Raw genomic sequence first — 17,089 nt, 5'->3', positions numbered from 1 at the left:
ACTGGCTGTGGGGAAGCCGAACCCCGCCAAGCTGGCCAACTTCCTGGAGGTGGACATCTTCGTCCTGGTGGCCTGCGCTCAGAACTCCCTGCTGGACTCCAGTGACTTCTACCGGCCTGTTGTGACCCCCTATGAGCTGGAGCTGGCCTGTAACCCAGCCCGCGAATGGACAGGGAACTACCTCACTGACTTCCGAGACCTGCTGCCAGGTAACAGCTGGAAACCAGCTGCCCAACACCTTCGTGGGGCATGTCCTGCCCTTCTCCCCTGCCTGGAGGCTGCAGTTGCCCCAGCTCTGTGCCGGCCAGAGGATAGATGTGAGCACCAGGCTAATGTTACCATTTTTTGTGCTTGGGCGCAGGTTGAGCGCCCACCGGCTGTCCCTGCAGCGGAGGCCATTCCTGACATCTCGCTGATCACAGGGGAAATGCGTGCCACCCACCTCTGTGACCCCCCGGCCCCTCAGCTGCCCCCCAGCACCACCCTGGCCTGCAGGGACCAGTCGCGGGCCCTCGCGGAGATCAGCCCTGCTGGTTTGTGATGGGTTTTTGTGGTGGGGCTGAGCCCCGGTGCAGGGGAAGTGCTGTCTCCCTGCTCTCAGTAACAATTCCCTTTCTCTCTCCTCCCAGCCTCCTTCCTGGAGTCCCGCAGCTGGCGGGGCCTGGAGCAGCAGCTGGGGCAGACGCCCGTCTCCAAGGCTGTGCAGGGCCGACGAGGGATTGCCATTGCCTATGCGGACGGGCGCAAGCAACCCTGATTCGGCAGTAGCGTCGGCACCCAGCCAGGAGCAGGGGGCGTGCAGGGGCGCGGGCGTCACTTGTCAGCGGGTGTCGGACCTGTGAGGGTGTCACGAGGGTCCGGACCTGCCACCAGCTGGCCCCGTGGTGGATGCAGCCTTGGGTCAGTAGTACTGCAGTGGGAGAGCAGGAGTTGTGTGGGTGTTCGGGAATACCCGCGGCACCCCGGGGTGGGTGGCCAGGGCACCAGCAGGGCCAGGAGAGGCGCTTGGCCCAGACCCAGACTCCGAGGGCTCCCCAGTCCAGGGCAGCTTTGGCCCTACACGGGAAAGGTCACGGCTTCGCACGAACTGACAGCACCAGGACTCGAGGCTTATGTGGGCTACTGCTGCTAACTAAAGCCGAACAGAAAAGGACTTGTGAGTGAATTATCTTCTAGAATAAAACATGGGCTGAGGAGTGCAGGCAGGGGTGATACCAGACACCCCAGAGTGAAAATACAGATCACGTTTCTCACTCTGGTGTCAGCTAAAACCAGCCTGAGACAACAGCAAACCGGAACTGGGACCCCCAGAAATGAAACCACATTCACAGGCTGGACAGGCTGGGCTGGGGAACTAAGGCAAAGGGGAGAGGGCTCCGAGTGTGAGCAAGCCCCTCACCTGCTCCGATGAACAGGAGTGGGGCGCGCACATCCCGTGCTGCAGGGAGGACCCCGCGTTCGGCAGGGATGGAGTCTGGCCCCTCTCATGTTGGGCAGGACTGTTTCTGCTCCATGAGCTGCTCAATGCCGGGCAGGAGAGCATGGTGAGCAGGGGGGACATTGGTTTTTGCCATCCCTCCCACAGCCAGTGGGGACAGGAGGCTTTGAGGCATCCCAACCTTGATTTAACCCCCTCTGCTGGGCTCTTCCCCAGAGGCAAGGGGCAGGCAAAGTCCGGGCACCACAATAACGACAGCCACAACATAGAAATATTCTTAATATAATTAGGTGCAGGGCCTCCCCCCTCCCAACCACACACGTACAAACGAGCAGGGGGCGAGCCCCCCCGCCCAGCCAGCCACTGCCGCAGGCACAGGGGCAGCATCCCCGCCGCAGCGCACGGGCACCCACGGGAAGGGGAAGTGCCAGGGAAGGGCAGGTAGCCTGGGCATGGGACAGCCTGTGCTGGGGCAGTCCTGCCCAGGCCTCCCCCTCCCCACTGCCGCCTCCTGCAGCCGGCACTCCCGTCCCCTGCGAGGGGGGAGCATGCTGGGGGGAACAAAGATGCTGACACGAGATGCGGCCACCAAATCTAGCTGAGGAGCGTCCCGAGTGGGTTAATTCTAGGTGGAGGGTTATTCTACGAGCCGTACTGCAGCAGGGCAGGGAGGATGGGGGGGCTTCCTTGCAGGGAAGAGCTCGTCCAGGCAAATTGTCCGCGGTCCTGGCCAGGTGCTCAGTAGTCTGCTGTGTACTCCGTGCCATGCAGCCCTCGGCACAGCAGGGTGAACTCCTTCACCATCTCCTTCACTCGCCGCTTGTTCACACGCTCTCTGCTAAGACAGAGGGAGGGGACACACATGAAGCAGGAGGGACAGACCAGGTCATGCAGAAGGGTCACTCCCACTGCAGGTGGGGCAGAGCCACCACAGGGAGGGTTGCAGGGGTGCACGAACCTGAGGATCTGCTGGCTGAAGGTCTCCTTCTGCTCGGGACTGACACGGGCCGAGGGGAAGCTGTCCTGCTGCATGGCCTCCTTGATCCAGATGCTCAGGTAGCTGAAGCAGTGCTTGTTCAAGGCAAAGAGGATTTCTGCGAAGTGATCCATGAGGCTGCGGGAGGCCTGGCCACCGACACCCTGCCACAGAGCAGACAGACCCTGCTGAGCCCCCAGCATCACCCTGCCTGCACCCACCCACGCTGCCGGGCTCTCTGCCCCCAGCTCCTCAGGAATAGAGCCCAAAGCTGCCCGGGGACCCTGCAGTCTTGGCGTCTCTCACCTCCAGCACTGCCTGCAGCAGCACTTTGCCGTTCTCATGCACGACCTGTCCCACCGGAGCGATCTCTCCGCAGCGGGGCAGCAGCTCCGTCTGTAACACAGAGCCCAGCTTGCTCAGTGCCAGAGCAAGCTCCATGTTGCAGTGCCCTTGCCCGTCCCACAGCCCCACTCCTGCCCTCCCGTCCCTCAGGGGGCTGCAGGCCATCCCCTTGGGGCTGCACCATGCCACGATACTCACAAAAAAGCCACAGGATGCTTTCACCGTTGGGGCCTCAGGGAACTTGAGCGAAAGGACACCTGCGGGCAGAAAGCACTCAGGTTAGCAGGCAGAAACCCCGCACACCATCCCAAACCAGCCCTGTGGTCCCCAGCGCCTGGCTGGTCTGTGCCCAGCTCCGCAGGGGGAGCAGGCTGGCTTCGCCACAGGGCAGGGGCATGCATGCCCATGCCCATGGTACTCACCACACTGAAACACTGCTTTGACATCCAGGTTGCTACACAGGAAGAGGTCTGGCTTCCTTTTCAGAGCCTGCAAGGCACACAGACAGGCAGCATAAACCCAGTGCTGCAGAGGCAGCCAGGAAGCCTCCGAGGAACCCAGTGCCCCAGACAGCTTCTGCCTGGATGCACACTTACCTGGGCACACCCACAGTAAACGGCAGATTCACACAGTACAGCAGGAAACCATCACTTTCCACCCCCCCAAGGAAATGTCAATCAAACAGCCAGGCAGTTTACTACACTCAGGGACTGCCAACTCCAGGACCTGAGGATAGATGCCACGGCGGCGTACACACACAAACACTTTGGACGCAGAGACAGGACAGATGGCTCCTGTCCCACCAGAGCAGGCCAGGCAGCAGTGCTCCCAGGGCGAGGGCAGCAGAGACCAGCCACCTCTGTGCTTTGCTCCTCTCCTCTTGAAGATGCTGGTGTCCCTGGGGTCACAGCAACTGGATCAAGCAGTAACCCCAGAATGGACCAGCAGCTAGCTCTGCTTGGGCTCCAGGGCACAGATGACAATGAGATGCTACCATTGCTTGGCAGTTCCTGAGCAGCAAGTCTGAGATCAGAAAAGTTTTGCTTTTTCATTGTCACTTGGCAATCCCACCAGCCACTGTGGGGGTCAGGCACTGCTGCTGGGGACACCCTGAGCTGTGGTACCCCGTGCAATGGCTTGATCGCCCCTGTGCTGGCACTGGGAAATTACTTGGGGGAAACGTTTCAGTCTGCACTTGCCATTCCACAGGAAGAGTTCTGGTGACATCCGTGCCCTGACCACCATGCCACCGTGCTCACTGCTGCAGGCCAGCACTGGGGATGGCAGCCATGTCTCCTGCCCTGCTGTCACTCCAACACTGGAGACAGCAGCCACAGCGCTGGAGTGGCCCTGCTCTGTGCCTGGAGCTCAGACAACAGGACACCAGGGCAGGCAGCCCTCGGGCTGAGCTGTGTACAGGGACACTGCCTCCCTCCGAGCCTGCTCCCAGGGATGAAAGCAGGAACAGCTTTCAGCCAGCAGTGCCCAGGACGCCTGGCCATCTGCCCATAGCCATAGTCTCTACTTGGAGCAAAACAGACTTATTTCCCACCCCTTCTTCTCCAGAGAAAGCCTACAGCCATCTGCCTGGTGCAGAGAACATATGCTGCAGACTAAGTTGAGTAGCAGGTTTCAGGGTTACCCCATCTCCTTTCTGACTTTGTATCACACGCTGCAAGAGAGGACTCGGATTTGGTCACTGTACCAGGCGGAGGGGGGCACAATCGCAGGGACCTGCTTCCCTGCTAGATACAAGCGGAGACCTTCATGGGAGCCATCAGGGGCCATGTTATACCTGTGTGTGTACATACAGACTGTGTGCACCATCCCTTCTGACACGCTGGCACCAACATCAGAAGGCTAGCTAGCGGATGGGCAACGGTTTAGAAACACATCCACTCATCATGGCTGCTGCTGTCTAGTTGGCTCCATACCAGCCAATGCTTGCAAGACACATTGCAGTTTTCACTGTGGAGGACTACCCCCACTGCCCCCAGCCCTGGTCTGGCCTCCAGAGTGGTGACCACAAGCCTCTCCCCCAGCAGCATGCTACTCGAGGACAGCTGGCTCCCGTGATTCCACCCAAACTGCAGGTTCCTCTACCCTGCCCATCCAAGGGGCTGGTTTTAACCCATGTCCTGCACGCTGCAAGACTGTTCAGCTGGCACACGGGTCTTCCAAAGTGCTCAGGTTGCCACCTACCTGCATGATGCTTCTCCCAGCCAAACCAGACCCACGGCAGCCCCCAGGGTCTCCTGCAGGCTCGCTGCAGTACCTGCTCCTCACTCTGTCAGTGCCATGGGAGAAAAGTGTCCCCTGGTATCGGGAGACCTCCATCCTGTAGGACATCTCCACCAGGGGAGCACAGAGTGCAAGCTCAACCTGGGCACACGCCTAATGTAGACAGAGATGCTTTTTACCCCATCAGATGGGGCCCTGTGGAGCTTCTCCCGTTAGTAAGCGGCACCAGGTAGGTCCAGCTGCTCTTTCCCAGCACCAGGAACCCTGCTCCAGCTCTGGGACCTCTTAACTGCCAGCCTGTCCTCCCTGTCTCCCGCCAGAGCATCTCTGCTCACATGTTCTGGGATGGGGACAGGTCTTTAAATGCTTTCAAATGTCCTCCCACATCCTCTGCTGCAGCAGCCACTGCAGAGGTAGGCACTGGCTCTCTGGTGAGGGCTGTCTGCAGGGTGGCACAGAAAGGACGTCGGGTTCTTCTCCATAGCAGCTGGGAGAACCCCGGACAAGTCTTCAGAGCTGGCTCCTCTTCTGTGCCTGGCTCTTCAGAGACATGCAGGCAAGCATGGAAGGGACACTGAACCCCACTCCTCCAGCAGACAGGGGACAGTGGGGGGCTGCATGGCCAGTTTCTGCAGCTCTCCAGAGCACACAGATCAAGCCCTTGTGTCCAGCTCCACCACCTCTTCCCAGACCACATGCCTGGCAGAGCAGAGCCTCCAGCTTTGGAAAGGGCGCATGAGCTTGGCCAGGCAACAGGGCCAGGGAGGAGCAGTCAGCCCCTGCCTGCCAGGGAGAGGGGATGCCAAGCCCGCGTCCTCCATGGGGCTCTATGACTCCAGCTGCAGCAGGCGTGGTGGAGAGCTCAAGGACTGCTGCGTGCAGCCTGGACCAGCTCAAGAAGGGAAGGAGGTGGGAGACAGCGGTGGCTGAGCCATCACAGAAGGTCAGTCCAGCATCTTCTGCCTGGCAAGGCCCTTGCTTGCCCAGTCTGCCCCTGGTCTCCTGGTCAAGGGAGGTGACTGCAGCGCTCCCACGGTCCGTGCTGGCTTGGAGCCCTGCCAGGGTGGGTGGATGTGCCTGCAGCTGTTGGTGGGGAGGCAGGCTGGAGAGCCCCAAAATCCTACTTGCAACTGGGAGCGCACACACTAGTGATACCTGCTGGCCAGGGACTGGGCAAGAGCTCTGAAACACCAAAACCTCCTGCCTGGGTTTGCATACCAGGACCCGGGTGCAAGCCCCAGCTGCCGCGGCTGTGCGATCCTGGGCATCCTGGGCACAGGTGCTCCGGCTGCGCGGGTGGCATTGAGCCCCGCAGCCCTCCAGGCGGGATGCTCACCTCGGGCACAGCAGCAGCGACGCTCTGCACCATTCCCAGCACACAGTGGAGGCGGGAGGGGAGCGGCTGAGGACAGATCTCACTGCAAAGGGTGCCGGCACCACTCCACGCAGCCTTACAGCAGACGGGTTATTTTATACTTAGCTTTGAGTAGTAACAATAACTCCAGGGTCTCTGGCATCTGTAAGACATTTGGTTTAAGCCAGCATGCTCTTGTGATCAGCCAGCCGTCGTCAAGAGTGGATTGCCAATTAACAGAGTGGCAAAACAATCAGCTGCACCAACTGGGCAGTCCCACGGGCTGCAACCAAGCCCAAATAAATATACTGTAAAGTCAACTGAAATCCTGTCACAAGAGAGATGGCTCCCTGTAGAGGAGAGTACTTGCTGGCAGAGGGAGAGGACAAAAACACTGCCTGCAAGGAGAAACCAGACAAATTTGAAACAGGGAAGATAATATTTCCACCAAGGTGATCAACCACAGGAACAGACGGTCAGGGAAGTGGGAAAGTCTCCACCTTGACACACTCTTGGGTCCAAACTCGCTGCTGGAAGATGCATTACTTGGCCAAGGGCTCTGCAGGCAAAGCAGGCTGGGATGAAAACACAGCCCCTGACACATGAAAATTGGATCTGAAGAGATCTGCAGTTCTCTCCAACTTTAATCCATGGATCTACAAATGCTCAACAGCATCACCACAGAGCATGGTCCTCTGGAAAAGGACAGGCTGGACCCACCCCTGCCATCAGACAGCTCTTGAAGTCCTGAGAGCAAGGAGCCAAGCAGGGATGGCAAAGCCATTTCTTGATGGGTTTCAAAGTACCCTGACAGATCATCAGTCTGGGAAGAGGGGCAGACCAAGGAAGAGGAGGAAACCTTGAAACAAGTCCTACGCGTGAGGAGAGAGGACAGGAATGGGATCCTTTGGTCTCTGTGGGGTTGCTGGAATAAAAAGCCCAGGAAAAGAGGTCTTAAGTGGCTGTGGGTGGTGGTGGGCTGGCAGCACATCAGGCACCTCGCAGTGATCCATGATGGAGGTAGGAGCCTCTGAGCTGCTCCTGTAACAGGACCTTCAAAGGACATGGGCTGTCCAGAGACTGGCATGCCAGGGACCAGGCTGGCTGCCACCACGCTGCCCCAGCATTGCCTGCAGATCCTGCCCATGAAGGCAGCGTGTAACAGCTTCCCAGCAGCCGGGATGGGTGGTGTTTGCTCTGACAGCACACCCCACGGAAGTGCAGCACGGTTGCACTTTTCTCTCCAAGAAAGCACAAATGTGCTGTGTCCAGACAGAGAGAAGGACCCCAAGCCAGAGAGAAACTCAGCAGTTTGCAAAGAAACAACAAATAGCCTTGGAAGAGTCTCTCATGGTCACCTAATCCCCCACCTCCCCGGGCAGGATCACCTCTACGTGCCCTCCAGGAGCAACAGGCTTGTTGAGTCCTTTCAAGCCCTCCAAGCAACAGCAGCTCCCTGAGTGACCTTCCAGTGCTTCCCCGTGCTGTTAGAAAGATCTCCTACTGCCTAACCTGGATTCTCTTCCATGACTTCCTCCCGCGACTGTTTGTCCCAATCAAGGAGAACAGGAAAGGGGTTTTTACCTACAACTGGGACATTACCTTTTACGCACCCCAAGACTCATGCAGCTCCTCAGGCTCCCATCAGCCTTTCCTCCTCACCATGTGTACAAGGTGGTCATCTTCCCAGATGCTTTTCTCTGTGGTCTCTGGTCTATATCTACAGAAACGTTGTGCTCCAAACTGGGCACAGTGCTCGAATGGAGGTCCTGCCAGGGGAGGAACTCCATGAACTTCACGCACAGACCCCATTCACCAATTCTTCCATCACGTTCAAAACCCTTGTTAAAAGGTCACAGCTTCTGAAACCGGCATCGGCAAAAGCTGTGAACGCTTTCCAACAACCTCGATTACATTACGTCTTTCAAGAGGAAAAGCAGGGAAGAAAACACTGCAGTACAGCTTGCGAGATGCGATGGGTCTCAGGGGCATCTGGGCATCAAGGTGAGACCCGTGAGTAGCAGACCTTGCCCGGGCAGGTGAGGTGCAGTCCCCTCGCCCGCTCCATCCCGCAAGACCCACACGAGGGCCAAGCTGCCATCGGAGGAGGCTGACGGCTTAGCACCTGGGCATGCCAGGCACCCTTCCTGGGCTGCTGGCAAGGGCAGGACGGCCACAGCTCTGGCAGCTGCTTGGACGGGTGTCCCTGCACAGCCACCAGGCCAGCACGTGTGGTCAGAGGTCTCATCATTACAGAAATGAAGCAGAAAGCAATTTTGCCAGCCCCTCCTTGCCACCGACCCACCCTCTGAGTAGGTGCCGGGGGATGGATCTCCAACAGGGGCACTGAGTGTATTGAGGACATCAGGGCTTCTCCCTCAAAGGCCACGGTGGGCTGAGGAGCGTGCCGGGCTCGCGCTGCTCCCAACAGGTGTATATACACACAGAGCACAGCGCTGGCTCCGCCTGCCCGTTTCACGAGTGCCAGCCCCGCGAGCCAGCCTGCGGCCCCCGCCACACCGACGCAAACTGTCCCTGCGTGCCACCAAGCCGGAGGCACGGGAGCACTCCCAGGCTGCAGACACAGGAGCTGCCACCACCCCGAGAGGCTGGCGGGGGTGAGGCAGCGTGGCACCCTGGCAGGTCCAGACGCCATCACAAGCACGCTGCTCAGAGCCAAACCCTGGCAGCTGCCTGCTACCGCGGGCAGGGGCTTCCTCCCACCGGCCCCGGAGCAAGGCAGCCAGCTCAGCCCGTCCCCGCTCTGGAGGACCCGTCTCAGGGCAGGTAAATGGGTCGGAAAACATCCACTCAATGCTCTAATTTGTCACCCGAGGGTGACCGCGGCAGCAGCCCCAAGCGCCCTGCATTGGCAAGGCGAGGGGCTGGCAGCTGGAGGCTGCCCTGCAGAGGAGGGCACTGCCCTGGGGATGGTGCAAACCCAGAACTAAAGGAGAATGTTTTGTTTTCAACTTCCACGGAAACAGATGGAGAAACTCGATATTCAACTAAAAGGAAAAAAACGTTGTCAACAGAAAGCTAAAAATAGGTTTAAATTGAATTAAAAAGAGAAAGAGAGAGAACAGAAAGTGAATGAATAAGAAACTAAAACACACCTGTGCCAGGAGTTGCATAAATGAATCAACAATATCAGGATGATCCCTGGGCCCTAAAATATAATAAAGATGTAACTTAAGAGAAAAATCATACAAACAGCAACTCAACATCATATAGTTATGTGATACAGAAAGAATTTACAAGTGAAAACAGGAGTGTAAGGGAGGAGGGGTGTGTGGGGAAGGGGATGGGCAACATGAGCAGCTTGAAGCAAGTTAAAGAAACAAAACATACAAAAAATCATGAAACTTGGAGAACCCAAGAACAGAAAGAAACTGCAAAGGAAAGGGTCTGAAGCCCCAGGGTCTCCAGCTAGCACCTGGGCGCTGCAGAGCCAAGGAGGAGATCTTCATGTCCTTGGGGAGGAAGAGGAGGAGGAGGAGCAGGGGCTAGCTGGGCACCATCTCCACAAGGAGAATTAGAGCTTTTGCACTGTGGGGACTGAGCGGGTGTCTTCAGAGCACCGTTTGGTCCTGGAAGATAACTGCAAGTGAACGACAACACCTCAGCAAACGCTTGACTGGCCCAGCCGGGCTCAGGCGTGCACATGCTTGTCACCAGCACCAGCTGCTCAGGAGCCCCTGGCACAGTCGCCCTCCCGCCCCATTCCCAGATGCTCTCCGTGACGCTGAGTCCAGGACCCTTCTGCAGGTCTCCTCCAGCATCCTCCTGGGAGAGAGCAGCTCAGTGCCGAGAGATCTCCATGCCAGCACCACTCACCCTACCTTGGCATCTGACTCTGTGCACAGACACGTCTCGGCCCCTGCGGGGTCAGGCGTACCCCCCTCTCCTGCTGCCCGTGGGCTCAGCAGAAGGGTCTTGCCCTGCTCAGGGCCGGCCGCCCACCGGAGGTGACCCAACGGGGTGGGTGGGAGCACAGTCCTGGCACACAGTGAGCTGGACGGCCGCTTGCCTGAGCAAAGCTCGCGTCCAAGCATTGGCACAGCTCGGGCTCTGTCCCCTCCCCTTTCCTCCTGCAGACATGCCTGCTGCTGCCCGGAGGCATCGCCGCCTCCCGAGGTGCCGAGCCAAGAGGGTTTCAGCGTACACGCATCCACACACCACTGGCAGAAGCAGGGACTTGATCTCCGGGTAAGCCCAGCTCGCTTGCCACTGACCCCAGTGACACCTCAGCGCAGCAGGATTTGCTTGGACCATGGCGTGATGATGAAGCAGGGGTCCCCATGCCTCCCCCACTTCTCTAGAGAGCTCTGAGCCTTGTACTGGGGGGAGGCATCACCCTGCCCAGCACCCAGCTGTGAGCAAAGGACAAGACCCCTTGGGGACTGTAAACAGAGCTGCTGAAGGACCAGAGCCAGCAGCTCCAAGGTACATTTGCCCCCATCATGGGGCAAGTCACCAAGCGGCTGAGGGGAGCCATGGGGGGGTCTGTCCTAACTCCGTTCGCTTTTTGTAGTGCAGGCAGTGAGCCAAAGAGGGGCCCCTGCCCTGCGGGAGGATGCCAGCATCCTCAGCATCACAGCAGTGACTCGGTGGCCAGCAGTTCCTCTGAAAAGGTCCTTTCCCAGATATTCACACACACATGCTCCTGCTCGTGCGAGGGCTTGATTCCTGGCCATTATGAGCACCGCTGGCCCTGGGAAGAGCCCCAGGATCTGCTAGGGAGCGCAGCCTCCCTGCCAAGTGGTACTGGAGCTCCGGCTCGACCCTTACAGCACGCAACGCCCAGCCCTGCTGCAGAAGCAGGGCTGTCACGGCAGTCCAAAGTCTCGCCTGGGAGTTTCCTGCTTCTGCTGCCCTGCAGGGAAGGTACCCACCTTCCAGGGATTGGGATGAATCCAAGAAACAGAGATGGCCCCATTAGCTTAGCTAGGAGTGAAAACAGCCATTCCTGGTAAGACGCCTCCAGACTCCATGCATGCAACAGCCTGACAACAGCCCCAGCGCGAAGAAGGGTTAATCCCACGTACCTTGCTGGAAGAGGGTCAGCGTGACTGAGGTAACGAGCAAGAAGAGGGCCTTGATGGGAGGGAAGTGGGCAGGCTCATGGGCAAAGATGTGAACCAGCTGCAAGAGAGAGAGGAGGACTGAAGCTGCTGCTGGCCCTGTGTGCCCCCAGCCTCCCTGGGGAGTGGCAGCCCCAGCCCCGAGCGTGGCTCCGTACCTGCCGGGTGAGGTCGATGGCAGAGGCCTGGGGGATGGTGCTGTACATCTGCCCCAGCATCTCGCACAGCTGAGGCACCATGGGGGCAAAATCATCCAGGAGGGTCTTCACGGACTTCTCAAAGATGGCACAGACGGACTGCGGGAGAAGAGGGACCACATGAGCAATGGGCATCTGGAGACCTCTCCTAGGGGGTAGGGCTTGATGGATGGGTCCCAAGGGAGGGAAGAGCTGGCAATGGGGATGGGGACCAGCCAGGCAGAGGGCTCAGACCTGCACTGGTACTGGTGCCCTGCCCTGCAGCACAGGATGCTCCCAGAGACCGGGAAACGCCCTTCCAACTGCAGCAAGAAGGCTCCCTGAGGGCCAGGGGGAAGAGTGGCTGGTGGGACACTGCACCTGGGCATTACTGAACTGAGCGAACTGGAGAAACACCAAGTGACAGAGGTCCAGGTCAGAGCAGAGCTATCCCCTTAGGGAATACAGGTTTGGCAAACCTCCATCTCCCGTCTCCCTGTTCATGGCAGGGCCTCTGAAACTGGAGAGGAGCAGAGCTGATGGGGGCACAAGACAAGAATGGCTGGATGCTGCTGGTGACAGCAAATAGCACTGGTCCAGACAACCCAGCAAGACACCCCTCTAACAGGGCATAACCCAGAGTCTGTCCCTTGCTGTCCCCAGTTCAGGGGACAGAGGTCAGCAAGGACAGGCAGAGCTGCAGGCAGCGCACAGGAGGAGCCCGGTTACCTCTACCACCTGGGCATCATTCAGCCACTTGCTGAGAACCTTCTGTATGAGCTGGAAGACTTGCTGCAGAACGACCACCACCTGGAAGGAACGAGAGGGACTGAAGAGAATTGGCCGCCATGGCACTGTGGAGGGGAGATTCAAGACTAAGCACTGCCTGGGCTCAAACCTTCAGGCACCACTGCCTCCTCCACCCTGCGAAGCTGAGCTTTCTTCCCTGCTGAAGCAGCCTGGCACAGCTCACAGGCAGCACCTGGGCTGTCCTCCAGCACCCAACCCCCCTCTCCTGGCACCAGCAGTGAATAGCGAGGCTTTGGCCAGGCTGTGGCAAAGAGCATCGAGCTACTGCTGTACTCACTGGGTTGGGTCCTTGCTGCACTGGCAGCTTCTTGACCTCGGTGCTTTCGTGGTCATCATCGTGGTGGCTGATGTCTAGGGTGGTGAACAAGTTGGAGAGCAGGCCCAGGATGTGGATGATAGCCAGCTTGTTGGAGGGATTGGGCTGCCAGGGAAAATAAAGCCAAGTGTGACATAGACCACACTGCTCAATCACAGTCGTGCCTTTGGGATGCTGAAGCATCAAGACTGTAGAGGCAAAGTGCCAGAGAGGTGTTCCCTGCACTCTCCTAAGCCCATGTTCAAGAGTGCTGCTCCAAGACAGCAGCCCCAGGGCTACAGCCAGTGGGAGAAGCCACTTCTGGAGGGAGGTAGCACGAGGGCACTCACCGTTTCGTCAGCCAGCTTTTCCAGCTGCTGGATGTAAGGGGTGATCAGGGAGTGCAGGTTCTTCAGGATCTCCTCCACTTGCAGCGCAGAGAGCAGGAAACCAAGAGCCTGCATAAGCCACATGCACTGGCTTGTCTGGGACAGAGAGGAGACACAATGGGGTAGGTCACTGCACAGCCTGCAGCCCTACCACACACATGCTAGCTAAGACAGCTGCCAGGGGCCCAGCCAGCAAAGCCAGGACCCAGCATGCTGCAGGTCCTGAGCTGGATCACTGTAGGTGCATCTCACTGCAGGAGAGGGGAGCAGCTCCCTACCAGCATGGCAGAACCCAGGGAACAGGCGCTCTGCCACCAGCACACCTGGCCTCTTCCCAGCAACCCGCCAAGGAAAGACCAGTTGGTGCCCAGAGGTCTCCATGCTGGCACCACTCACCCTACCTCAGCACACCATCCTTTGCACAGACCTGTCTCAGCCCCTGTGGGGTCAAGCGTCCCACCCTGTCCTGGTCATAGGCACGGCCTGGGCTCTGTCCCCACACTCATCTCCCTCCTTTTTCCTCTTGAAGACATGTCTGCCGTCTCGGCATCCTTGGGCTTGGAGGGACTGGGAACTGCCAGAGTTAAGTCTCCCTGTGGGCTTCCCTCTCTATGGGGACTTATCCCCCAGCACGACCCCAGCCCACGTGCAGTGGGAGCCCGGCAACGCAGCGAGAGGCAGCCAGCAGGTACTCCTGCCCCGCACACGATGGCTGCAGCACCGAGCTCTCCTCCGGGGACAGCCCAGCTCGTGATGGCACCCCTCGTGTCTTCAGCTGAGTGTGACTAATGAGGGCAAGCAGGATCAGCCAGAGGTGTGAACCAGCCCCTCTTACCTTGTGAATCTGCTTCATCAACACCTCCTGCCGAAGGGAAGGGGAGAGAGAAAGAGGAAGGTGAGTGCTGCAGAAAGCCCCTTCCCTTCCAGGAGGCAGGACTGATGCAGGAGTTCAAGACAACTGACACCAGTGTGGGCATAGACAAGCGGCACGTGGCTCTGCGCAGCCTCCCCACAACCCACCGCAGTCAGGGAGCAAAATCCTTGTCCCCTGGCAAGCTCTAGCCCCAGCCAGCCCCCTCAGCCACCCAGCGAGGGGAGCCCCTGCCTCGGACAGGCTCTGCAGCAGGATGGCTTGAGGAGCCAACCTCAGCCAGGGCTTCCTCACCCCAGCGATGGTGTCCCCCAGGCTCTAAGAGCAGAGGCTCATGCCCTCCACCGGCCCCTCTCTGCTCCCATGCACACCCCAGCCCTCCTCCTAGTGCCTCGGGACTCCGAGTCCCATCTGTCCCAAATCTTGAGAGCCAAGAAAGACCACGGGATAACCTGCCTCAGCACTGCAGGGACTAGCTCAGTCTCCACGGGGAGGCTTGAACACCAGGATGCCCCCCAAGATGCTCAGCAGTGGCACCAGCTGCCTGGCAGGTGCAGAGCTGGCAGGATGCCGCTCCCAACAAGGCAAACAAACCCCGGGGGAAGGATGGATGCCCAAGTGGATGCAACCCCAGTGGACCCCCTTGGCAGTCGTGTCTGCCACTGCTTGCCTTTTCTGCACTCACAGGAGGATACAGGGCCTGTCACCTGGGTCTACTGGCCTAGGAACAGGATGCACAAGTCCCCCACACCAAGCAAGATGTCCTGAGCTGCTGCTTTGCGTCCCCCTGCCCTGATCCATACGGAGGAAAGGGTTTGCACAGAGCACATCCCGGCTCGCCACCACACGTCCATCTGCATCCAGCTCCTACCTGCGACACAGCAACAATGTTGGCGGCATAGGGCGGCAGGTCGTACTTGCACTCCCGGCAGATCTTCTTCAGGGTGGAGACACTAGAGATGGAGAGCTCAGGGTTGCCCAAGGCTTGGAGCACCAGCGGCAGCACGTTGTTAATCATGACGGGGTGATCAGCCAGCCACTCCGACAGGGCCCCTGCGCACACAGACGGGATCAGACCACAGGACTGCGCCGCGGGCTCTTGCTCCCCGTGTTCCGGGATGCTCTGCTTTGCTTTTCGCTGCTGTTATTGCTGGGCAGGAGCGGTCTCAGAGGGGCTCCCCCTCCCCAGCCCAGCCTGCGCGTGAGCAAAGGCCTCACCGATAGTGAACATGACGGTGTCAGCGAGCTGCACGTTGCTGATGCTGATCCGGGGAATGAGGCCGATCAGCCCCGGCACCACATCGGAGTAGTTCACATCGATGGTCTCAGCGATGGACTGGAAGCCGTAGAGCAAGGCCTCCGTGTGCTGCCAGAGTGGGAGACTCACCGTCAGAGCCACACGCTGACCCTCGATGCCCACCCTAGCCCTAGGCACTACCTCAGACCCCCAGCAGCAACCGAGGACAGCGCTAAGGACAGGGAAGCAGAAGACGACCTGTTCCTCCTCCCAGCAGGCCCCAGAGAGCCCACAAGTGTGCTGGCAAGGTGGTCATGCTTCTCGCCTCTATCACGTCCCTTTGCTCTCAACACCCTGTGGCAAGGATAGGTCCCCGAGGGGCTGGTGCCATCAGCCTGGTGCCTGGGTCCCCTCACTCACCTGCCACGTGGACGGCTGCTCTGTGTTGGTCAGGAGACGTCCCAGTTTGTCATAGAGGCTGCTCAAGAGCTCAGCACCCAGCATCTCATACACATACATCAGCGTATCAGAGATGTCCACCCTGCAGAGAACACGGAGGGTCTCCAAACGCTGCCCCCATCCAGCTGCAGAACGCTGCAGAACGCTCCACGCTTGGACACGTTACTTCTCCCGCTGCCAGGCAGGATGCAGGCACTGCCTGCACAAGGACACCGCCCCAGACCAACGCGGAGTGATCCCAGGCTTCCTAGGCAGGGCAACTGGTGCCATGCCAAAGCACCAGCTCGTTTCCACATCACCACCACAGCCAAAACAGCTCTTGGTGGGAGGAATCTCCTCCATATCCCTCCTTGGGTCTCCCCATGATGCTCAGGCTCCAGGGAGGCAGGATGCTGCCTGCGTCCTCGCCTGCCTGACAAGCAAACCCAAACCTCCCAGCTGTACCTGTATATCCGAAACTGCTCCTTCTCATCCGAAGACCAGAAGCCATATTCCTCATCGGAGGGGAACTGGGCTTTGTGCAGCAGCACATCCACCAGCTGGAAGTAGACAGGCCTGTAGACCTGCTGGTACACCGCCTGCTTGTCCGGCTCGAAGGAGAGGATGTCGTCCTGGCGGCAGGAGGAGGAATACATCAGGTGTTGCAGAGGAAAGAAAATGGAGCCAGCATGCCTGCTGCACGGGGGGCTCAGGGGCATCTCCCAGGGCTGGTGGGACCTGTCACACCTTGGAGGTTGCATTTCCAGCTCCCCAAGGTCCACCTGATGCCGAGCCCTTCTGCAGCGGCAGTGTTATCTGGAGCCAAGATGTCAGAAGCCCCAGCAGCCAGGTGGACCCTTGGGCGTTTGAGGACAGCACGGTTACAGCAGGTTACACTGCCCTGCCATGTCCTAGCCTCGGGAGCACGCCTGCATCAGGAGCACGTATGCCTCGGACCCTTGCGAGGCAGGCTAGGATGGGTGCCTGGGCAGCACAGCGCTCTCCTGCCTGCACCCGTATCCCCAGACCCATCCAGAGAAGCAGCGAGAGGAGGTAGGAGCCTCGGCCCAGCCCTGCGCAGCAGAGGAACTGCCAGCATGGCGCCGACATCGCCCCCCTCCCTGCCCACGCTCAGCCACGCTGCATCAGATTGCAAAGGAATGGAGCTGGAGGGATGAATGGGGGCTAAAAATAGAGCACGACGTGGCAGGGCTGCTCTGCTGGCGCAGGGAACACTGGCCATGGGAGAGGGACCCCCCACTGGGCAGCCACTAGGAGCCCCCAGCCCTCTCTTTCCTCCTCCACGACCGCCACCCCGGCAGCAGAGTCTAGCCCGCAGTAAGCTGGCACATGCTCTCCTCCCTGCCTGCGGCCGGTGCAGCCGTGCAGCAAGGAGCTAAACAACCAGGTCTGTTGCTGGAAAAAAAAAATTAGG

General features: G+C 59.2%; 2 protein-coding genes across 2 annotated transcripts in view; one reads left to right on the top strand and one right to left on the bottom strand.

Annotated features, from left to right (window-relative positions):
* Positions 1-4: 4 nt before the first annotated feature.
* On the top strand, positions 5-757 carry DPH2 (DPH2 homolog (S. cerevisiae); the record flags this gene model as incomplete). Its single annotated transcript, XM_009572154.1, has 3 exons — positions 5-209; positions 348-533; positions 630-757. Coding segments are annotated over 3 exons (519 nt in total), but the record flags the coding sequence as incomplete, so codon positions are not given.
* Positions 758-1,687: 930 nt separating this feature from the next.
* IPO13 (importin 13) overlaps positions 1,688-17,089 on the bottom strand; it is a 23,544-nt gene continuing 8,142 nt past the window's right edge. Inside the window, exons 5-20 of the mRNA XM_009572153.1 lie at positions 16,120-16,286; positions 15,637-15,757; positions 15,198-15,345; positions 14,851-15,032; positions 13,944-13,970; positions 13,070-13,204; positions 12,702-12,845; positions 12,344-12,424; positions 11,597-11,734; positions 11,403-11,499; positions 9,471-9,523; positions 3,182-3,248; positions 2,958-3,016; positions 2,721-2,810; positions 2,397-2,578; positions 1,688-2,273 (exon numbers count right to left, since the gene is read on the bottom strand). Of these exons, the coding sequence (XP_009570448.1) occupies positions 2,177-2,273; positions 2,397-2,578; positions 2,721-2,810; positions 2,958-3,016; positions 3,182-3,248; positions 9,471-9,523; positions 11,403-11,499; positions 11,597-11,734; positions 12,344-12,424; positions 12,702-12,845; positions 13,070-13,204; positions 13,944-13,970; positions 14,851-15,032; positions 15,198-15,345; positions 15,637-15,757; positions 16,120-16,286 (1,788 nt within the window). The 3' untranslated portion in view covers positions 1,688-2,176. The remainder of the gene's footprint in view (positions 2,274-2,396; positions 2,579-2,720; positions 2,811-2,957; positions 3,017-3,181; positions 3,249-9,470; positions 9,524-11,402; positions 11,500-11,596; positions 11,735-12,343; positions 12,425-12,701; positions 12,846-13,069; positions 13,205-13,943; positions 13,971-14,850; positions 15,033-15,197; positions 15,346-15,636; positions 15,758-16,119; positions 16,287-17,089) is intronic.

This window comes from Fulmarus glacialis, unplaced genomic scaffold (genome assembly GCF_000690835.1).
Source record: "Fulmarus glacialis isolate BGI_N327 unplaced genomic scaffold, ASM69083v1 scaffold22822, whole genome shotgun sequence".
Lineage (NCBI taxonomy): Eukaryota > Metazoa > Chordata > Aves > Procellariiformes > Procellariidae > Fulmarus > Fulmarus glacialis.
The sequence above is the reverse complement of the archived record's forward strand: the minus strand, read 5'-3'. Positions and strand labels throughout refer to the sequence as shown.